Genomic DNA, 24,264 nt, shown 5'->3' with positions numbered 1-24,264 from the left:
ATTTTTGACCCTTCATTAAGTAGGGAAAAAACAAAAAAGGACTTAATTTCCAGAAATACACTATAAGGCTGTGCAGCTGCAAGTGTAGCCAAGCGTGTCTGGTTCACTAAGGGGCATACAAGACTTTGATTTGCATCTAATGCTTCTGAACTACTTTGAAGTTAGGAAAAAACCCAACATACCCAGAAAACCAAAAAACTTCACACGCTCTCAGCTCAGCTTTTAAAAAAGTCTAAATCCGTCTAAGTTAGAAAATCCAAATCCTTTATTTTCTCCTTGAGAAGGAATGTTTTCTTGGGAAAACACCAGTGAGAGGGGGAAATAAAAGGTAATTCCCACCCAACATTTCTGGAAACTGTGTTACGATAAGCAAAGCCTGTCTATGGCCCAACCCGGTTTATTGGTTCAGTTCAGTGGGTGCTGATCAGGCCCCTGCTCTGAGAACTATCCATCACTTGGAGCCTGTATGGGTCTCATCACAGCTGTGTATCTGCACCCAGCCTGGAAGTTTATTACACAGCTGCTCTGTGCTCTCTCTCCCCAGGAGAGCTGTGAAGTGGTTTGCATTTTTGTGTGTTTATAGATGAATACAGTACGTTAACAAAGACAGCAAGGGCAAAGCCCTGCACCTCGCACTTGGAGCAAAAGGTGCCAGATCTGGGATGACCCAGGGGGTCTTCTCCTGCAGCAGTCCTACCTGAGGCCATTCCCTCACCCCCAGAAGATCATGGCTGGTTAATGTGCCCTCAGTTGACTCTTGAGCTCCAGTTCTTGAATCAGATCCTGCAGAGATTTTATACATTTATTTTAAACTTGGTAAAAGGAAAGTAGTCAACTTTAGTTCCTGGTAAATACTCACTTGTAAGGTGGCAACTGGGATCGATCTCCCAGTCTATTCCAGTCTAGAGTCCCGCACAGGCTGATGTTGCAGCATTAGGTCTTTGCACCGAAGTGGCTCATACAACCCATCTACAGAAACTGAGCACTGTAGCTCGGCTCTTCTTCTGTAGGTTTACTAGGATAGTCCTGCTGCAGAAAGACAATCTGCCCTGTGAGGAACTGGTCGGGAGAGAGTTCAACAGATTCCCCCCTCCTTCCCTTTACAGTGTTAAGAGTTTTGCAAAACAAACACATGAAATATTTTCATTTATGAAGTAGTTTTAGGTCAAATATTTATTGCATTCCTTATAAAACAGTAAAAATCATCAGATCCTCTGAGACAATCTTCCCAATTCAAGACATTTAAATTCATATTGCAAACCAATTCTTTTGAGTATTGTGCGTATAAAAGTGTCACAGTTCAGGTAGTACAGGATAGATTTTTTTTTTTCTTTTCTATAAAAAAAGCAGACAATCTTTTGATTTCAGTCTCTAGCCCTGACAAAAAGTTACACCCAGCTGGCCAGCCAGGGGAAGTACATATCCATACCCCAAACCTCAACGTGCCTGCATGTGTACAGGTTAGGGTCAGACAGGTAAAGCAGATACTGCTCAAGCCTGTACAGGATGCACAGATACCATCCCAAAGAGACAACTGCAGAAGGATAGGTCTAGATGAGGCAGGCAAAAGGATCTCTGCAGATCCATAGAGATCAACTAGCATTCCCCACCCTACCCTTCCTTGGCCAGCTCAAGGATCACAGTGCTGGCTTCCCTTCCTCCACCTCCCTTGTCTCGGTGTTGTCAGATGACCACTTGATAGCTGGGCTGCTTCATTTTCTGGTTTGCTCCCTGGAGCCCTGAAATATCCTGGTCACTTTCAGACTGATCAAAATCCATGTCTGGAGAGAGTAACACCTAAAAAGGAGAACAGACAAGATGTTGATGGAGGGAAACTTCTCAAGCTTTCCTTATACTTCTTGCTGAAGGGGTCAAGCACCCCTAGAGGGGTGCAAGAGCTAATCCTCTCCGGCAGATGGGTAAGGTCTCAAGGTCACCTTGACCATCTCTCCAATGACAGCCAGACAGATTTGGGTGCAGACACCCTGATGATCTGGTCTCCCAACTCCCCACCTCAAGAGCAGAACAGACAGTTAAAAGCTCTGTTCACAGTGGGACAGGACTCACACAGACATGCATGTTCAGGCCAGGCTGCAGCCTCAGTGGAGGCGTACAAAAACTAGGCCACGTATTTTGTAAACATCCGCAGACCCTTTCTCAGGCTCACAGCTGCTTGCTAGCTCTAGAGCTCAGCCAGAAGAGCAAGCAGAGCTACAGGGTTAGCTTCAGCCATTGCCAGCAAGCTCAGGAGTGGTGTCCTAGTGTGGTAGCATCTTATTTCTACCTGGCACAGCAGCTCCTGGGTCAGTCTGAATTGCGTGAGCCAAAAATAGAGCACTGACACCTCTCACCAGTACCTCTCCCGGTAAGAAAGCCCACAGCTTTGCTGCATGATCAAAAGGCTGCCCATTGCCTCCAGGAACACCTACACTCTCAGCAGCTAACTTCAGACTTGAAGCTACCAACAGGCTGCTTTGAGCTAACTGGCTGCCACCAGCCTGGAGCGTTTGCACGATGCAGACAGAGCCATGTGTGGGGCATCCTCCAGCCACATCATCTGGAAGAGGAAAAAGGCCGGATTTTACTCGGGCTATGGCTGCACTGACTGCAGAAAAAGTTGAAGCCCAATGTCAGCCAGCAGGCTGGATGGACAAGCAGTTTGCATAGGTAATATTCATGGCTTGACAGATTATTTGCTCAACCCCAACCTACCCCTTCTTCTTACCTCAAACACCCAGCTTTGGGCAAGAGAAGCCCTACTGTCATTACCCATGACAGTAGCTACGTCTAAGCACAGATGAAGTGCAGTCAACCCTTGTGCTACAGTTTGTGTCATGCCCAGTAGTAGTCAGGATCTCAGTGAAATCATGGGATTTCTGGTAAACACTAGTCATCCACACATCAGAGGCCTGGCCAGGTCCTTCGTACCTCAGCCTCCAACTCTACAGAAGGGCACAAGCACAGTCGGTGGCCTCCAGTTTTATTTCCCTAGATAAGCAATGCCAGTAGCCCTTTCCCCCTCCTCCACTTGCCCAAAGAACCCAAATAGCATCATTCATTCACAGCTGATGCAGGGACAAGGGGGTAGGTACCACAACCAACCCCCCAAACACAGCTTCCTCCAGTAAGGCAGTGTAGACCCACCCAAGCCTCAGCCCCATCTGACCCCACTTTACTCCAAAGACAGACTCAATGAACCATGAAGCCTCCCCTGTGCCTGACTCACAGCAGCCTCCCAGCTCAAAAGCACAAGTCAAGGGATGGTTCATGGGCTTTCAGCCCAGTGCATGCACATGCAGAGTGTCCCCAACAGCTCAACTGGTCCCAGAGCCCAGTACTCCTTGGGCAAAACCAGGAGCATGGAGAAATTAGTCTTCTGTCGCTATCTCCATGCACAGTTGTGAATTAACGTGCCCTCCACTTGTTAGCACTTCGGCAGCACCACCGGGCCAGTCACCACAGCAACAAAACGACTACACAGGAAAAACAAACTCCAATGAGTCAATGACTTCAAAGGAGAAGAAAAGCCGCAGGGGAAGATTTCCTCCCCACCCTCACGCACACTCCAACCCCTCCATCTGATGTTATTTTCAGAGCAGCACATCAGACACTGAAGGCTAGCAGTAGATCAGATTAAGCTCTCTTGTGGTCCCCCACATTGGTCTTAAAGAATTTTTTTTTTTGTTCAAGCCACACATTGGAAAGTTTCTATATCTTCTAAGTGAAGACTTCCTCTGTTTATCATATTAATATTGTGATGCTGTTGAACCTGAAAAAATGGGTGGGTAATTAGTCACACATAGCATTATAAACTCACTGAACTCTGACAGGCTGCAACAGGCTAGTTTTGGGGCCTAATGAACTGGTAACTTAGGTGGGTTTCAGCCACAAACTCAAATCCCCTTGCAGCCAAGCATGGATGACAGAGCAAGCACCGAGCATTGCACGTGTAAACCCATTCAGGCTGCTACCTGCCCACCGTACAGCTTGTACAAGGCTGCTCGAGCCAACCGTCCCCCAGTAACCTTTCCACAATTCCCCAGGGGAGCTTCATCACGAGATGGCACCTCATCGCTACGACAGTCATGGGACATACCCCCAGATATGGTTTTCACACCCAACTCCAGTTTGGGAGTTTTCAGCACAACTTGGACAAGGCACTTCCCTTGCAGATGTGTCCAGGTCAGGATCACAGCAGGTCAGTGGCACAGCTGGGAACAGGCCACAGTTTCTCAGTTCTGGGACAATATGCTACTGTCTCACTCGGCAGTCCTCAAATACTTCATACATTCCTCCCAACATCAGGAGGCCAGCAGCTTGCAAAACATGGGTCATGCTACCAAAACAGGGTTGTCCATGCACTCTGCCAACCCCTCCTCTTTGAGATAAGAAAGTTCACCAGGTTGCCTACTGGTTTGGTACTGGTATCCAAGCAAGCACTTCAGATAGCCAAGCCATCTCAGTGGCAGAGGAAGAGATTACACAGACATAGGAACTGTGACACAGGCTGTAAGACAAAGCAGCTCTGGGGCCATTTCCCTGCTAGCCATGGAAACATGTTTGCCTAAAGCTCCACCAGCCTGGTGTGGAGGTAGGAACCATCCCACCATCCTCCTGCATCTGAGCTTAGATTAACTGCCATGAGTCAGTAGGACTGACAGATGGGACAGTTTCCTTCCAAAGGCACCTCTATGCCCACCTTCATTTAGCTTCTCTGTAAGGACCAGGCACCTGAGTTCACCTTGAGCTGTTTTAAAATCAGCTAAGCAACAAGCAAATCAAAATCACTCTGTGTTCTCCAATACTTAAAAGCAAGCAGCATAGGTATTGGCATTCATCAGCACCTTCAGTCTAGCAAGTGCCAAAAGTCACATCTCCTATGAAGGGAATTAGGATAGGTGATGAGCTCCATGCTGATCAAATGCAGATCTCCATGTAGTGTATTAGCTTTCCTCCCAACCTTAAACTCTAGTTTCTAGAGCCTCTAGTTTCTCCCTAATGGTTCTTAAGAGTGACATTGTTATTAGACCAAATGTCACTTTAAGGCTCATCTCTGAAAATGTAAGCCTTCAGAAAAGGAGCAAAAACTTACCCACCTCCCTTGGGGGAAAAAATAAAAAACACAAAAAAATCACCCAAAAAACAAGTTCAAAAGAGATCAAATAAAACATTATTGAAAGTGCCTTGTTTTCCTGAGTGGACAAAACAAAGAAATCACTGATAAGATCTAAAGTTTATTGGCACTTGCAAGGGCAAGGGAAAAGAGACTCAGGTCAAGGGCAGGACACGTACAAAGCAGAAATAAGGGCCATGCCAATGAACGCATTTCCCCAACCCGAACAGCACTGGATTCAGACTGGCACTCGAGAGATCTTCTTCTATCCCACAAGAGGGCAAAAAAACAGATTGCATGAACATTTACCAAGGCATGGCACAAGTCTGAAACAGAAAGCTTAAGACTGACTTGGAAGGAAAGATTAAATTCTTCCAGGGGTTTGTCCCTTTCAGGGTTTCAGTGTAAAAAAAGTTCAGCATTTGCTCTGTTATAAGCAAAAGCCCATTGTCACATCTGTGGCTCACCAGAAGAGCCTTAATCCTACAAGAAGCTGCCAGTTCTTTGGTCCACACCGCAGCCAGAGTCAGTAAGTAACACCAGAGGCAGGATTTGCTGGGTTTCTTCTCTCTACTCAGCTGGTCTACCAAACCAAGGATGAAGCTGAGTTTTCCTGTTATCCCTATAGAAAATATTGAGTATGGGTTTTTAACAGGTTAACTTCAGCCGTCTCTTTCCATTCTCCTCCTCTCCCCCTCCTTTTCCAAATGCAAACTGCCAGTTCAAGTGAAAATAATGACACTCTCTATTGGCAAGATAGGCAGAGGGTTGAAATTCAAGAAGGCAGCATGATGGGGAGCTGTTGGCGCCTGCCGCCAGACAGCCTGATGAACCCTGATAAACTGCAGGACACATTAGCCGCAGCCAGCTCTGCCCTGTACAGAGACACTTCTCAGCCCCCCTTCCTCCCTCTCCATTGGGCAGTAGGGAGGGAAGAAATTCCCCCACTTGAACAGGTTATTAGCAGCAACAAGCCCAGCAAATCCTCAATTTCTGCTTTCAAACCTAAATTCCAACCAATCCAGTTGTAGGGTTCAGTCAGCCAACATGATCCTTAATTCATAGCCTAAGAAGCTGACACATGAAGCAGGAGCCTATGGCTATACCTCAAGGCCCAGTGCCAAGAAACAGAGTTGGAAAAGCAGGTCACCCACTTCTGTATTTCTTCATTAGCTTCCTTCTCTGCCCAAATACAGCACAGGAATACATCTGAGCAGAAAGGAGACAGTCCCTGTAGACTGCTCCAGGTAGAAACTGGTCCCCTCAGTAGCTCCACTGCAGTGACGGATCAGAGGGTTTCAAGATGGACAGATGACATGTACATTGAAGATCTCAGCAAAAATTTGTCTGAGAAAAGGAGTCAAGTACTTGGAAGATGGGAGAAGCCTTGGACAGCAAGAGTCAGACTGTGGGAGCTGTTTATAATCACTTGAAACAACCTGTCTAGGTTGAGCTGCCAGAGGAGTCTTTCCTAGCTTCTGGACACTAACAAGTATCTTCCCTTCAGATTATCCAAAACTGAGCTAGAGGCCACAAAACACTTGTCCCCATTTCAGTGGAGCAAGGCAGAGGGCCAGCTCCATTTCCAAGAAGGACCAGTAACTGTGACACCATCTGCGTATCCACAGCATCCATCATCTATGGGACTAGATGTTGCAAGTTATACGGTTGGACTTGATGATCCTTGAGGTCTCTTCCAACCATAATGATTCTATGACTCTGTAAGTTCAGGTCCAAAAGGCTGTGAAGGAGGTTGGTGCATCAACTAGAGATGTCACCTCCTTACCCTTGCTTCTGAGCTGGTGTAATTTTAACTGATCTTAAACACACTAGCACATCCAGTAAGGCAAATCTTTACCACCAGCTTTACATTTTGAGCATACCTCCAACCTAGCTCTTCCAAGGAAGTACCACTCTTGAACTTCAGTCACCACCAAGAAACCAGGACTGCACCACAAGCAGGGACAAGTTCACACCCAGAGTTAATCCACCTTCATGTCCTAGGTATGAGTTCTTAGCTTCAACCATCAAGGTACTGCCCAGCTCAGGCCACTTTTCCCCTCCTCTCTCCAAAACAATAAAAGATGTCTCGAGAATGTCCCCACCACACACACACCACTCAGGAAACTCCCTGGGGCACACCCTTCACATGTTTCTAGTGACCTTGCCAAGCTACAACTGTTCATCTGGAGGCAGGGCAAGGAGGAATGACTCACTTGTCTCAACAGCTGCTCACATCTGCCTGCCCTCCCTGCCAGAGGGAGGATTCCTCTGACACTGCATCCTCATTAGCAGTGGCCGCTTCCCCACTGCACCCTTGAGACACAGAACCCATGGCTGCTGTGCAGGCTGCCAAGCGCATCCTTAAACACTATTACCTCCGTGTGCATTGCAATGTCACTGGTAATTGGCCATCCCACCCACCAGCACAAGAGCTGAGTTACTCTTTTATAAAAAAGCTCGGAGACCAAGAGCTATTTCTGGTCATCCTAAATTCCTCGGCAGAAGCTACTCCGGCAGCCAGCATGCGACTGCCAGAAGCTATCTTATCTCAGTGAGTCTCGCCAGTGAACTGCAGGATATCGGCAGTCGTACACAGAACACTTTGAAACCAGGTTTGGGTGCCCGGGGAAAAAGGGAATTCAACCCAGTGACTCAGGTTGTGGTGTCTGCCCAAAAGTCACCGAGAAGCACAGACAGGACCTGCCCAGCAAACCATGTGTCATTAACAAGAACAAAGTCTGTTGGGACCAGAGCACTTCCCCCCCCCTTAAGTATCAAGCTCAGACTACACAAAATACAGCGTCCTACACCTAAGGGACCATCATCTGCCTGAAAAAATACCAAATGCTGACAATGATTCCCAGCTAGGCCTTGTCCTCTAAAAAAGGATGCTATCAATTACAGTGAGGAAAGTAAGCTCTTTTAAGCCAAGATTAATTACAATTAAAAATGGGAAAATTGAGAGTAACAGTGTAGAGATACAATCCAGTTTCAGCCTGCCACTCCAACAAGCCCACACAGGTTAGTGCAAAAGCTAGCTCATCCCCCACAAGATACTGTCATCATTTAGGGCAATATTTCAGCAACACTTCACCAGCTGTGATATTGCTCATTGTTAGACAGAGTGAGATCCTCCCAGGAAACATCCCTCTCTTGACCTCAGCTGCACGCACGGAAAGTTAGTTTGACTTAGCAGGGTCATCACTCACATTCATGAGGCATCACCCTAGTTCTAGGCAACACGATGCTACGTCGCACTGTTGTGGTAAAGCACACAGACCATGCCACAAGCTTCCAGTTTGGTCTCAAACCCAGGACATACTCGGTCTTACCTGAGATTCCTCAGTCCTCCTAGCCCGAGGAGTTTCTATGGATCCGTTGATGTCTAGGGTGTCCTTCTGCTTATATTTCCTCATGATTAAGCTGTCCACAACCCAGAACATAATGGCCTTGGGGAGAAAGAATTTACACAAATAGATTGCAGAGACCAAAAATACCAAGTCAGTCACAGCTATTTCTCCTTCTTTTGGTTTCTCCAGATATCCAGCCTTGATCAACCTCATTTAATATCTAAATTAACCCTGCATCAAGTGTGTACATGGGGGTTGGATGAGTCAAATCCCTGAGGTCCTTTCTCATATAAATTCTATTGATTCCATACTTGTTGAAGACCCAGAGAAAAAAAAAAGACCATGATAGGCCAAGTTTCCACCAGGAAATAACCATTGAACCAAGCTCCATCCAAGGTTCATCTGCTCTGTCTGCACTCGTCCCTGGTCAGTTCTTCTGAGAACCAGAATTTGCTTTCAAATACAGAAATGCAGTATGGGGTGGTGGAGAGAGGCCGGTAGCAGAGGCAGGTAAACCCAACTTCGCCAATACTGCATTCATTGCAACGCTCATGGTATGAGTTGAAAAAGTTGGACTTGCTCCTTGTCCAGGAGTCACCTGAACATTAACACCTTGTTCTCACTTCTCATTGTAGCAGGAATTGAGTAGCAGGTCAAGGATTACTCCAGAATCAGGGGAACTAGGAAAAAGCTGAGCTTTCAAGAAGTTTTACTAAACTAGTTTGGAGAAGATCAATAGTTCTGGGTAACCTGAACACCTTGCCTTGCTGTAACACAATTCGAAGTCTAGCCAAATGGCTAGATTGGCAGGTTGCCAAAGGTCACCACTGACAAGCCATCCTATAGGAACCTAAAGGGCTTTGGGGCATCTCCATGCCTGTAGCTTGCTGCTGAGATGCAACCCTCAGCTAATGAGGAACAGGGACCATGGCAGGGCAGTAGTGACAGATTTGTGTATTTGTGACTACAGATGTACGTGTTTCTACTCCCCTCCACCCTGCCCCAGCCACTTCAATTACTCAAGGCTGCCCCCAGGCCAGTTCCTGTACACACTCCCTGTGAGGGTGGACCATGATTTTCAAACCATCCCACCCAGTGCTTGCAGAGACATCACTTACATTGACTATAAAAGGCACAACAAGCATGACCAGGACGAGCTCCAGCTGGGGGTTCGGGATGTAACCCAGGAGGATCTGCTGAAGCTGCAGAGGAGAAAGCATCTAGAAGCATTATGTGAACAGCTCTGTTTTGAGATCTTTGCTGCAAACTGGTTGCCTTCTTACAGCAGTCTCCTAATGAGGGCTCTGCAGCCTTTGCTTTAGCCCAGGTCTTATTAAGATTATGTGGGCTATTCCAGAAAGATTACATGGGCTATTCCTTTAGCCCAGCTGCCAAACACATGATTTTGTACAGAGCAAGAAATAAGGACTGCTAGTTTTTCAGTGTAACCACCCATTACAACAACTGGTGGGACTTCCCTTGGCTCCTTGGAATGTAGCTGCAAAATAAGGACAGCCGCCGTACATGATAAGCATGGAGAGGAATCCAGCAGCATCTCTGGAACTGGATCTAGCAGTACATGCTGCTGAACAACGTGTTCACGTCCAAGGCTGAGTACTGTAGGCTACCGGGTTTGAAGGACAAGCCCTGTACAGGAACAGGTAAGTGCTCCCAGGTTGCTGTAAATAACTCCTCAGTCAAGTCACATCAGCCTGTGAGGTACTAGGCACTATGTGTAAATGCACTCTAAACTGGAGTTACTCATTGACTCCCAGAATTGGTTTTTATACCCATCACACCTACTTGCCACCAAGTATGTAGCTACAAGTGCCACAAGGTTTTTTTTTTTTTTTAAAAAAAGAGAAACTTGTGATCAACACAATTACCATTGCATGAACTACTATACAGAAGCAGCTGGGGAGGAAGGACAACACACTACTTCGGTAGTTCTTTCCAATTTAATCTCTACGAGTCCCCCTAGTTTAGGCATGAGATCACAAAACACAAACATGAACTGACTTGACAAGATAATGTAGAAATCCTCTGGCAGAACTGAAGTAGCTCAGCTGCCAGCCCAACCCATTTTATCCTTCCAAGGATGGAAAAGAAGATTAAAGCAGCACTTTATTCCACTACCTTTTGAATAGTAAGAGAATGTACCAAAAGCCAAACTGTTAGGAAAGTCATGTTTCCCCAAACTTAAGTAACAGCTAATGATTACAGAGGGATGTCTATTAGTCATAAAGATTAAGACCTGTGATGATGGGGACCACGATTAAGGCAAAGCTGACAAGAAGCAAGCCACAACAGCTGTGACTAGAAAAAACACAGCTCAGGAGCTTACCTTTGTCCAACCAGGGATAAGCAGGACAAGGCTAATCACAGTCTTCTCAAAAACCATTATCAGCAAGTAGAGGATACATTGGCCAATCCAGGCAGCAGCTTGCGGGGGGTCACCTGGGAAAACAGTATATTAAATCTGAGACAGAGGATAGGAAGAGACAGCCTTGCAGAAGAGTTGCCTCACGCTTGATACTTGAGCTGATTAGAGGGAGAGGGTACTGTTTCCATACTGCAAGTTTTGCAGCAAGACAAATATTCAATACCAAACTTAAAATTAGTGGAGAGATTTTTCTATCTATAGTTGTAGGAGCACGTGCCTGGGTTAGAAAGGTTTGGTGTCCCTGCTGGGTCCACATTACTCCACTGAAGATCAAAACGTATTAAGATCTAAGCTCAAATTTTTCTAGTTTAAAAAAAAAGCAGATCTGACCTGTATTAAAGTTTTTTCAGACTTGCATCCCTTCCTAGTTGCAGCTCATTTTGCATCTTTGCAAACTAATGTAGAGAAATAAGCACAAAAAGGCAAGAATGCACCGCACTTTCATTTGCACAGACTCCTCTTTATTAGGGCAGCTATTTGTCTTTGATATTGCAGTTGTGCTTTTGAATTAAGCTTGGCTATAAGCAAGAGAGCTCTCCCTCACGAGACATGACATATACCACTACCACCACTGGTCTTCTGTTCTAGAAGCTCATTCTTTTTCTACTCCTTTTAAGCCTGATTCTGAAATGGAGACAACCACTGGTCTTCTGTTCTAGAAGCTCATTTTCTTTTTCTACTCCTTTTAAGCCTGATCCTGAAATGGAGATGGCAATTAACCAGATCTCTGGTTAATTTGAAGGGCAAGCAAGTAACAAATTTCAGACACAACTCAAAAAGCCCTACCTACCTAGCAGGTGCTAACCTGCCTCCTATCCTGCTCTCCACTGCATCAACTTGTCTCTGAAATCCATCAAGAGGAGACCACCACCAAAAACCTTCAGCCCTACCTACCTAGCAGGTGCTAACCTGTGTGTATTTATCTGCCTCCTATCCTGCTCTCCACTTCATCAACTTGTCTCTGAAATCCACCAAGAGGAGAAGACCACCACCAAAAAAATTGCCTTGCATCACCTCCCCCATTGCCTCTCCTCCCTAGATTAACAGCTTTGCTGGACCAAAAGTCCTACAAATGTCCTACAAGGCAGGCAGTCAGCTTCTGTAAAATGGGAGCGATACAGCTCTGGCTCTGCCTAAAGACCTGAAATTCCCTGTGTTTATCCAGCAACTCTAGCACTCACAGACACTCCTGGGCTCTCAAGAGCCACAGCCCAGTAGTATCACAAGCGCTTAATGGAAAAGCCATTCCTGGTAACTCTAAGGAGACAATCAACTTTTATGAATCTTGGTTTGGATAGCAAATATGCTCTCCTCCACTTGTGGGAAAGGATACACAGCCTTGGAGATGCAGGTTTTCCCTCTCCTTTAGCCACTGATGGGCATTGCCAGTATCATCCTCATGGTGTTGAGCTACTTTGAGTTGGATGGATACAGGGATCTGAGGGGAGGAAGCCCTGCTTGTGCAATGGGGCAAGCATCCCATCTCCTCAAAGCACAAACCACTAAAATCCTTTATATTGGGAAAGCTTGAAAGCTCAGAAATCTCAGCATCCTACTCAAACAGTTCCTTACAAGCATGTGTTGCTTTGGGGAAATCAGTCATTTGGTCTGCCCCTTCTCTGGCACCCTTTTGTCAAGGTACCAGAGATTTCTTTTCTCTTCACCTTGGCAAAGTCCACAGAGACGGGTCCCTCTGACTTTTCCCCCACCCTTCCAGGGGATAGTAGCCTTGTAGGAGTAGCTCACAAAATCCTGGAGCATTTTGACCAGAACGGCAGACTGATAATCCCTCCTGAATCAAAGCTAATCCCAAAAGCAATCCCCAAGACAAGATCTTGCGGGACTGACCCTCCTCTATACAAGGACCAGTCAATATCCTGCACACTCCTATTAAAAAAATTAAAATAAATCAATAATTTAAGACACTACTTGAAATTTGCTCCCTGCCAAGCCTTACCCACCCAGTTGCCAGCAATAGTCTAAAAATTTCTGCTCATCTTTTTCAATACAAGAAGCATAAATTTCCAGTCCTAAACAGATTTAATTTTTTTTTGCTGATGAAGTAAATGGCTGGTTATGCGATATTCGCTGTCTGAGCAAGAGACAAGGGCTCCATCGCCCCACATTTTAGAGCAATTCACTCAGAAAGAATCAATGCTAATTAAATATGAATGTTTCCAACGGGGTACTCACCAAGCAATAAGTAAAACCATATTTGTATTGTTAACAACAATAATGGTACCATATCTATTACATGTGCTTGCTTCAGCCCTCTGTAAGCACCCTGCCAGCTGGTTATCATCTTCCCAGGCTCGTCAGAATATCTTAGGTCTGCAAAACTGAGGTACAGTATCTGGTTTAGGAAAGCTGCAGCATTTCCTCTTACCACTTGACTATAAAGATAACCCCTAGCAACACTTGTTTCCAGCATAATTGGGCCAGAATTTGGAATTGCATCTGTGCAAGAGAACCCAACCCACCGTGAGATATCAATGCTCGACTTGCTGTCGGATGGCAGCGGACTGGCAGCTCTGCCCCACTTTTCTCAGCACAATATTGTTGAGATGTGGCAGCGGACGGCAACACCGGCAGTTTGCAAAATCACATTTATCCAAACCACTGTGCAAACCTCCGGCCACAGAGACCAGCAGTGGCATACCAGGATTTAGTAAGAGCTGGTATCCAACCAAGCCCATCTCTAGGGGGTTCTGCTTCCCAGCAAGGGCAGAACCGGTTTGCGTGTATATTTGTCCTTATTCTGTCATTTGTTAGCAACATACCAAAACATTTGCTTTGTTGCAAAGCTACAGCTAAGAAGCAGAGGCATCCAGCTAGTGCCGAGATGCCAGAAACCTCCAAAGGATCGCCTTGTGTCCCAACTTTTTAATTGCTCAAGCCGTGATTGAGAAGGAAGCAAAGGAAGGGAGAGGGAAGGACCGGGAGGCCAAGGGTGCAGGGAAGCTGCCAAGCTGGGAGGACAGCAAACAGCGAGTGCCAGACCAGCAGGCAAACGCACAGAGGGAGGGAAGGGAGAGGGAGCCAGGAAGGTTACGTGCAAGCACAGTCAGCAGAGCCCACAGAGGATTTCAGAAAGCGCACGTCTCCGCTCCCTGATGGGCAACAGCTTAATGGGTGGTCTGCGGAGGAGACGGGAGCAGTGTCATAAGCAGCTGGCAGTTAAAACGCCAGTGTCAGAGAAGCTTTAATCCTCCTGAAGCATGCACAGCCTCTCCTGATAGACTCAGGTGCCTAGTTGTCTTTGGCACAGGTTAGGTATAGGGGGGCTTTTTGCCCCATACCCCAAGACTGACCAATTCTCCTACAAACTCCCAGGTTACCATCAGCCATCATAGCCCCAAGCACAAACAAAACAGGGAAACAAACAAATCCATTGTGTCCTTCCTGCATTTGAACTCTTGCCCTTTTGCTCTGTGTTGTCAGCTGTGCTCCGTCCCCCATGTGGAAACAGGACTAACAGCCACAGCACCCTTTGCAAGTCAGCTCTTCTGCACTGCAGTCACGATGGCACTTGGTGAACGCTTCCCTCCATCTTGCTGATGCGCTTGGGGCAAACCAAGTTTGAGATATCTCCCAAATACCTGCCCCCTCACACCCTTTTGGGGATAGGAGGTCACTACCGTGCATCGTCCCAAACGGCAGGCTATGGTTCTTGGTTCTTACAGACTGTGCACTAGACAATCCTAGCCAGGTTTTAGCCAACGAGGCTGATACACAGACACTAGAAAAGACAACCTGCTTCTTAACCCACGCTAGGCATGGGCTTGCCCGTGTCTCCAAGGTTAACAGCTCCTCAACCAAGAAGTTTTCCTTCACTTTCAGTTCACAAGAAAGCCACTAAATCACTCTTGAGTTTTCTTGAGGTTTGACAAGCTTTGGAAAAGGAAAACGTCTTCTCCCTTTGCTAGAGAACAGTTTTTACTGTGCAACTGCAAGATCCCACCTAGGGAACCACACTTCTCCGAGACCAGAGGTCCACCCCAGTTAGGCCAGCTTCACTGGTTAAGTGTACAGGGTACATGCAAGCAGTACAGCAAGCCTGCACTACCAAGCAGGACACACCTGCACCCCTTACTACCCACCACATCCCACCTTGTCAAAGGTGCTGCCATCACAGCATGGAGCTTAAAATATTCCTATTTCTCACTCTGGTCTTTTCTGCATCACCTATAGAAGATGTTGTGAATCTCCTCCATAGTTAGAGGGACATCAGCACTTCTTACGTGTCCAAGTTAGAGAGTGGAAGGATATGGAAAGAGACCCACAGACCTATGCAGGGGCCAGATTTGGCCGTTCCCTCTATCACCTTAAGGAGCTCCAAACTACTACTGGTTTGCAACCTCTTCCTCCCTGCTTTTCCATTCTGAACTTTGTTTTCAGACTCTGGGATGAGATGTTTCTGTACAGGAATCCATCCTGAAGCACAGAATTAGACAGGACTTAATTCCCCACCCCCCCTGGAGAGGAAGACCAGAGGGTGTCTCCACAGTTACTTTTTACTGGATCTTGATCTCCCAAGGACAGGAAGCTGCTCTGTACCAAAATAACTCAGAACAAAGATGAAAATGAAACAGCAGCATGGCTCACTGGGCTACAAGGATGACTTCAGTTATAAACAGATATTGGCTCATTTCCTCTTCACCAAGGAGCTCAGCTAGCTGCCTCTTACCTCAGCAGGTTTGAAGTCATCCAAGGACCACTGATCCACCTCAGAGTGGCCATCATCCAAGTCTAACTCACCACTAACTCCTCTAACTCTGGCTAATGCCAGTAACATACAAGTCACCGTCTGTTGGCATCTCACCAGGGAAGAAGCAGCCTTTGGTGTGGTCCTGGGACAAGCCCATAAGACAGAACGGCCACATCTCCTCCTTCCACAGTCAGGAAGCAAGGCTGAAAAACCTGAGCTGATCTCAGCTAACCACACAACTCATTTAGGTGCTGGCTTCCTACAGCAAGACGGTCAGAGGCATCCTCAGATGCCACTTAATGTCTTTAATGGATCAAGTGCTGTCCAGAGGTGCCCTGCTCCATGGATGGAAGAGGATTCTTCTTACATGAAGTGTTTCCATTACATAAATCTAGATGAGTGCCTACAAGACTGTTTCTGCCACGCAAGACTGGGTTTTTTGCTGGCTGGCAATCTGCTACTTGGAGGCTAAAAAAAAAATAAATCACAAACAAACCCAAACAAACCAACCCAAAGCAAAAAACCCCACACTATAGATGCCCTCCTCTTTGCTGTGTTCAGAGCTTCCCCTTCCTTGTAGGAGAGTGCGGAACTGGTCCAAAGGATCTTTGCAGCCTCCACATCACACCTGTTAGGAGATTACATGTTCCATGCTCCCTATGAACACTTCCAGTTTCTCATCCCCAGTCCTAGTTGGAAAGTAACCCAGGAGATCTCAGCTCTACACATTGACTCTACCACCAGCCTCTCCTTTTAGCCTAATGAATACCCTTTGCTCAAACCTTCTCACAGCCATCTCCCACCCCGACAGAAATAAATATCCTCCTTCACCCCAAAGGATGCACACGCTGCACTCAGACTGTTCTCCTCCAGCAGCATTGCTACTGCTCCCCACTATCAGCAAAACTTCCTTGGTGCAGACTTAAGATCACCGGTGCTTGCAGCAACCTCACACAAGTGCATGTCTCACATATTCCACTTGTGCGTGGGAGCCCAGCTGCCCACAGAGCAAAAGCAGCACCGCTTGAGGTATTTGAGTTGTTACCACACAACAGGATTAGTTTTAATCCAGGCTGTCTAATGTACCAAGCTGTCAGCATAGCCCACGTATTACTGCCAGACAGCTTTATTTACGGTCTTTTGGGAACCGTGCGTGCACCGAGCAGGTAGGAAGAAGCTTTACCCACAGCCAAAGCAGAGGGTTCAGGGGGGTTGAGGAAAAGCAAATATTTGAAAGCACAGAAAGTTGTATTGAGTGACATGGTGAGGATAGAAAGAGTCAATGAACACCTTTTAAGAGATACTCAAATGGGGGTACATCCAAAACCAAGGGATCTAATTATCAGTGCCAAGTACACAGGAGGGTAAGAAACAGCACTAAAGTATCTGAATTGCACAGAAGTGCTCACTTAGAGGGGAAGAATGGGTTTTCAGAGATTGGGACCTGACATCAGAGCAGCCAGATGGATCCAGTGGGCATCCCAGACCCTCTCTGGCATGTTCTGCATCTGAACTAAAAGTGAGTGTACAGCTGCAATCAGTCCCAAGTTTGCAGTGTGACACCACAGCTCTGGGTCTTCAGTCCCTGAAGATACTACTGGGGGTAGTGGGGTAGACACTGCCACTATCATCCAGATCCAGAAGGTCCAAAGGTCTGCACCCTTGCTCAAAGCAAGGGACCTGCCCATGCACTCAACCATTTGAGGATGACCCTCAGCCCTCTCCTTACTGTTCCCTCCTTGGCCTTTCCACCCCTAGGACCAAGCACGCTAAGGACAGGACAGCCTCTCAGGTTAGAGCTATTTTCAGCAGTATTTCCTTGAGTATTAGCAGCCAGCTCCCTTAGCTGCTTTAGGACGTGGGAATATTTGTTACGGAGATTTTGGACAACATCACAACAGGGCCAAAAGCAGCCTACACAGGTCCTCAGTTAAACTCAGCAGCTGGCACAGAGCATATTCTCCTATAACTAAATTTGACCAGCAGAGTTCAATAGGTCACTAAACAGACTTTAAAGACCTCCCAGCAGCATGCCTTTCCATTTCCAGAGAGTGGACAAGCACAAAGCATCAAGCTTAGACTCATTACTGACTGCAACCACAGTCATACACTAGTCAGCATCCAGATGGGCATTTTCAAGCAAGAACACCCTCTTTTTCTCCCTTCATTTCTTAATGCTCCTCTAGAGCATTTTACTTGCACATTGCCGAAGCCACCTCTTAACACAAATTCATAGCATTTGCTTCCTTAAAAGAAATACTCCAGTATTTCTAAAGTAATGCTTTAGAGTTAAACACGACTAAAATGCTGGGACACTGCAGCCATCCAGAGGCTCCCTCTAGGGAGCTGCTTACTGCTATGGGAATGAGGGAGGGAGAAGGCTGGAGCAGTTCGGAGGTGGGGCACAAAGCTGAATCAGGCTTCATCTGCGTGCTCCGACTCCAGCCAGCATCTCCCCTGCTCAGTCTGTATAGGCCCAGCAGCATCTCCAAGACCTTGAGTATCCACCTCCCAAGTCCTCTGCACCTTAAACTCTGCTTTCTTCTCCTCCCTGCAGAAGTCCCCTACAGGGAGGTCACCTATGGACCCCGCTGGAGCAACGGTGCACAGAGCACTTGTGGAGTTTGTTAGCTTTCAGTAGGTGTAAGGCAACCATCATCCTCCAAAGCCTACTTGAACCAAGATGAAGAATAAACCCCTTTAATCTTAGGAGCCAAGCATCTTCAGAAGAGACAGCAGCCTTTTAAAAATGCAGTTTCCCCATGCTTAGAGGCAGTCCAAAGAGTAATCAAGAGCCGTTGGGCAAAGATAGAGGAACATAAGCATATAGGAGCCTTTGACTCTCCACTAGCTAAAAGGCACGTCATTCCTGGCTGCAGCAGTCTTTGGCGAAGAGCTCACATGCAAGGGAGGCTAATCGCAGAATGGCTGTCTCCTGCTTTCTGGAAATATGGAAGTAATTGATTTTTCTAAACAGTTCTGGACAGCTGGATGCTTAAACTAGCAGTGTGGATTTAGGTGCTTTCCTTTCCCTTTTCTTTGCTTCTCCATTAACGCAGCTATCACGGTCACCCAGGGCAAACCACCCAGGGCCGTGGAGACAGATGAACCAACACCAGAGCAGAAGGGACCATTGGAGCCCAAACCAAAGGATAACTGCAGCAGTCTGCATCACTTGCGAGGAAGCAACCAAGAGTTGGAGGGTCAGAAAGGAAGCAGTTGCAACAGATTTTTTTTTTTTTGCTCAAAGACCACGCAGGTAGATGGATACTGGCTACACTGGACAAAGACACAACTGTTCTTTCCTGATGGTTGGAGCAATGGCATTCCATGTTGCAGACAATGGTGGTTTTCTGCTTCCCTGGTATTCTGCCCTTCCTCCTCTGCAGGACTCCAAAAAAGGCTTCTGCTCCTCAGGAGAACCGAGGAAAGCAACATAGAGCCTGGTAGAGCAATTAGACCAGAAAATGAATCATATTTCTGGAGCCTTTATCAAACTGTATAAAGTTCACTAGCGTCTTCCAAAGTGCTTTAGAAGTTACTTAACACCGGAGATGAGGATAGCAGTGTTTTCCTTGCCTATCCCTACAGCAGGATCGCATCGGACATGCCACTTGACTCCCACCTAACTTTTCCATCGCGCTTACTCTGGCCAGAGACCTACACCAAGAGCAGTGCTCGGTGGATGAGATATTTAATCCCCAATTCAAGAGCTAAATTCAAGCAACAGCAGAAGCTTCTTTTTTTTTGTTTTTACTAATGAAAGCAAGATTTCCTCAGAGGAGTGAACTGTTTCTGTAGTCTAAGCCAGCCTTCATGAGGGGCCAGCTACAGCTCAACAGAAGTTCATTACTGCTCTGCAAGGTTAAAGCAAGCTGTCAATACACTTTAACATTTCCTTGCTTCTGCTCAACTGCAGACGTGGCACGTGAAGCTGAAACCATGCCCTGGGATGGCTGTGGTTGGGCTTTGAGTCCTTGTTGCTCAAAAGGGGAAAAAATGCCAGTCCCTGAACCAAGAATATCTGGATTCCTCATCTGAATAACTTCAGCGCTCTGTGCTTGGCTCCTCAGCTCTTTGAGAAAGAGCCACCGGGGCGGGGGGGAAGTTAGTCCCCACCAAATGTACGCTGTCAGGATGCTGAACCTGCTCTGGAGACCACTGCAGCCTTTAAAGCCACGCTTAGGTTTGATGAGAGCCAGCCCTGCCACATCCCATCATTTCAACCCATCTGTTGTCATCTCATTCCCAGTCTGTAGCTGCTTCTGTCTCACAAACCCAACCATCCCCTTCATCCTGTGCCACGACCCATTTACACATGCTGAATGTGAGCCTGAGCAAGAGCTCACAAGTCAGTGGGGGTCTCCAAACTAATCCTTGTTTGGTCCAAGTTTCACCAGCTCAGTTATCAGACCAGCTACTAAAAAGAGCGAGACTACTTTCAGAATAGACTTAACGATTAAGGGCTTAAAGGTGGGAATGCGATTAGTATAAATAGGATGTATTTTCTAAAGACTGAATTTAACTTATATTAGATATAACGTAAAATAGGCAAAGGGTTAATTCCCCCCCTCCCTGCAGGCACAGAGCAGCACTGCTCCCCTGGAAGCTGGCTCTGCTCTATATGAGGAGAAGTGCTGCTCTCTGGTGGGACTGGCTGAGAAAGGCTTCTCTCAAATTGGTTTGCTCCAGCTCAAGGCAGGAATCAAAGAAGAGAGAGGCCAGACTCAGGCATGCTTAATGGTTTTTTTGGGTTTTTTTTTTTGTTTGTGTTTTTTTTTTGTTTTGTTTTTTTTAAATTAGCTGGCACCACCCCAAGTCATTTGAGAACTCAGTTTTGGGGCCAGGCTGTGCCCTGCTGATGCCTGCTACAGCTCAAGGCAAATGCAAGAGCAACTCCATGATTTGAACTGAGAGGCTAGGAAAAAAAAACCCCAACAAACCTACAAGAACCCCACAAAAGTCACTACCACCACACCCAAACACCTTAATTCATCATACACATGTCTTGGTGTATATTATCCGCCCAAGAAAACGTTCAGCCTTTCATCACCAACCTACTACACTCGAGCGTGCTTGGCAAGGCAGCAGGCAGAGCTACCTGTGACCTAGTGATGTCCCAGCATTTAACGCGCTGATCACTACCACGCTCTGTGACCTCCTTGAAGAAGGGATAACAGAAGCAGGCTGCTTGCATGTTTTATCCCCAAACTGTAGTTTCTGCCACTTGCTTCTCCCCATTCATAGCTGAGAGCAAACAAGCCACCCTTGTGCAGAGCAGCTGACACCTACCATATTCTCCGAAGACCAGGTACGTGTACTTCTTATGCTGGACGATCCAGGAGACAACTTTCACGCCAAGCCAGATCAGCAGCATCCCCAGTGTGGCATCAAGGATGAAATTAATAAGGTAGCTAAGAGCAGAGGAAAACTCAGGTTTCAGTTGTGTTCTTAGGTCATCTTCAAAATCTTTTATTTCAATATGGGAATCCATAAAAAACCCAAGATTTTTTAAAATCTCCACTTAACAGTCCAACCTCACTTCCTTTCTCTTTTGTTGGATTTTCCTGTAGCCTTACCAGCAAGGCCTTAGTTTAAAAGTCTGTTCAGCAGCGAAGGGAGCAGGCTCCACCAACTCTCTGGCATTGCTCATTTATTCGTAGAGCACTAAACACTTCCTGGGCTAGCCTTGCTGAAGAGTTACCCCTCCAAAAAAGGAGGCTTTCCATTTGCAGCATCTTGTTTTCTTATTAGGACGAGATCCGAAGTTTCAGGGAAATGGAACCAAATGTTTCTGGAATTTCATACAAGAAAAATGGAAGCTTCTTGCACACAATAGCAGCTCTGAAAACTGCGCGGCAAAAGCAGCAAAAAGTCCATTTTACTGAGCAGCTGCAAGAGGCTCCTACGAGCAGAGACTGAGAGGCAGAAGGTCTTGGGAGAGGTGACAAGCCCTGGCTCAACAGCAGGCACCCTGGGGTCCCCAAAAGCCTTCAGTTCAAGGTGCCCACTGCAGATCTAGGAGCTGAAGCCATCCCTACCAGGAGATTTGGGCTCGGCAGGTTTGCTCTGCAGCTTCGGATGTTTAAGTGTTGCTGGTCAGAGCACCAGAGGCAGGAGACCTGCAGGGACCTGCTGGGGATTGCAGGGTCCAAGTTCTAATCCAGGGCTTGGTATTTTAATCAACTCCAGAGGAGAGGGGAGAGAAGGGGGGAAAAAAAAATTAAAAAAAAATAAATCACTCAGACTAAAGTTTTCTGACCAGTTTTCCATTACTGGAATATTTTCTGCCAGATCAGGCCAGATTTCTACACCATGAAGAAAATACCAAACACAGAGCTACAGGAATGAACATTTCCTTCTCCAGAACTTGATCGTGCTTCTGAATAAAGACACTGAAAATAACAACCTGCTTTTGACATCCACTTTGAAAACATGACATTAAGTTTTTCTACATCCCAAGGCTCAGATTAGGTTACTACAGTTTGCAGCTGCTGAAATCAGAGTACTCTGATACAAACACAAGGTTGTCGTGTTTTATACTGGACAGGACAGGTAGTGTATGTGTCTCAAAGTCGAGGGACAGGGCTGTAGAGTTTTTAACCTGCCTGGTCCAGGATGACAAGTCAGGCAGTATAGGGAAATGTAAAACACACATTAAGAGAAAAAAAACAGAGCCAAAGGGCACAGCATAAACACAAAAGGGTTTGTTTTAAAACAGAATCTGTTTAAAAAACAACGATAAATCATTTTAGAGGCTATATTTAGCCCCAGCCAAACTTTAATCTGTTTAAAGAAACATATCAAGACGCAGCACTTTTAACACATAAAGGAGATGGGCCAGAAGGTTTCCAGAAGCATTTTGAAGCCTAGAGGAGTTTCCCAAAACAGGATAAAGTTAATTCTGAAACTAAATTTGTAGCTGCAAAGTGGCTGGTCTGAAGTAAAGGTGACACTTCTACATTAAGTCCAAAGTCTGGCTTAGAAACGCCCCAAACAGGACTACAGGAATACGTGTGGTAGGTGCAACTGAATATCCAAAAAAGATATCCTTACATTGGACAAAGCCTTTCACCCATGCAGTTAGGAAAGCATCCTCAATACTGCTCCAAGACTAGCCAAATTGTTTGCACACTAGAATTTGCAAATGGCACCTTTCAACAGTTGCAATCACACAGGGCACCACTGCATTGTTTACTGCAGCTTCTTGCAACATATGTCAAGGTGCTTTCAATAGTCAGAAAAGCACAGTCACACTGTCTTATCTCCATCAGACCAGCAGACCGCAAAGACCAGAACAACACTCACACGCTGAAAACACACTCAGCACGGTTTATCCCCACGTAGTACTTCAAATGGATCACTTTCCACTGTGTATGACATTTTCCAACAGGCTTTCTTCTTCCTTTCACAGATGTAGGACATGAACGCAAGCATCTCTTGTACTTACAGAGAGCAAGGGTCCTCTTCAGTGAGATCCGACAGAAAAACATTGGCAAAGTGGATGAAGAGGGCACCTATTGCTTGCTTGGAGGTATCATAAAACCTGGAGAAAAAAGGCGAAGAGATCTGTGCCCTGGAGCATCGGCAGCAGGGCAGAAACACAACGCAACGCCCTACACGGATCTGCTTTCCTCCAAGATGCATTCCTGATGCCCAAGAAGTTGTATATGGTGAAGAGGGACAGTTTGGCCAACTGAATACTTTAAAAATACATTTATATATATATATACACACAACACTTCAGCATGTAGCAGTTCAGTCTTGCAGATCTGCTGCCGAGTTTTAGCCTGCAGCAAAGGGCAGCTCACCCTCCATGCCCAGCCCAGCCTCAGTTTCCCCAGCCAGCAGAGTTGGTGCCAGGAAGGTGTTCAGCTCCTTCCAATTTTTGCACCTATCCACAGGGAATTAGATTGAATTGCTAAATTATTTTAGAGGAAGAACCAAACTGAGGAGACTGACAGGCTTTTCATCACTAACGTTGGCTGGTAGCTCCATGCTGCGAAGCCAGCCTGACCATATGCTGATCCCAACCATATGCCCACCTCTTGGCAGCCTGTAAATCCCACAATACCGAGATGCTTTGTAGAGGTATCCGAAGCTGACAGCAATATCCAGCTACCTTACATGAACACACAGCCGAACACACAGCCAAACACGTTGCCTGGTCTACGCCGGAGCTGGGTTGGGGAACACCAAAGTGATTCATCAAATTTAAGAACAAAGCTTGACGCTGTCTAGGAGACAGCCCATGTGCAGGTAGGCCAGCAGATCGGAGGGGACCATAACCTCTTATTTCAGTCACCTACAGTAAAAACAAGCTTTTCTAGAGGAACTAGGCAGGAACTTTACTTCTAGGGAGCACCAGCTACATTACAGAGGTTTCCTTGGGAAGCAGTAGCAGAGGATTTCATTTAATGACCAAATACTATGCAGGATATTCAGAGGGTCTAGAAGATTGTTAGTATAAGAGAAAATAATACTACATATACATGGTCTTTTCAAGCTCCAAATTAAAAATCTCACCATATCCTCCACGGACGCCTCTCTTCCTTTGGTTCCTTAAATCGTTTTACTGCAAAGAAAATCAGAGATGTTACATTAACCACCAGAGCTGAACCAATACACGTGTGTAGTCTGCACCAAT

The 24,264-nt window shown here is 46.3% G+C and overlaps 1 protein-coding gene across 1 annotated transcript; it reads right to left on the bottom strand.

Moving 5' to 3' along the window:
• Positions 1-1,683: 1,683 nt before the first annotated feature.
• LOC104158658 (transmembrane protein 110-like) lies at positions 1,684-24,264 on the bottom strand (the record flags this gene model as incomplete). Its single annotated transcript, XM_009696369.1, has 7 exons — positions 1,684-1,797; positions 8,449-8,565; positions 9,585-9,668; positions 10,811-10,923; positions 20,910-21,031; positions 23,068-23,163; positions 24,144-24,264. Coding segments are annotated over 7 exons (767 nt in total), but the record flags the coding sequence as incomplete, so codon positions are not given.

The sequence above is a fragment of the Cariama cristata genome, unplaced genomic scaffold, assembly GCF_000690535.1.
Source record: "Cariama cristata isolate BGI_N322 unplaced genomic scaffold, ASM69053v1 scaffold4283, whole genome shotgun sequence".
NCBI classification, from domain to species: Eukaryota; Metazoa; Chordata; class Aves; order Cariamiformes; family Cariamidae; genus Cariama; species Cariama cristata.
Note: the sequence above shows the minus strand (reverse complement) of the source record. Positions and strands in the feature narration are given on the sequence as shown.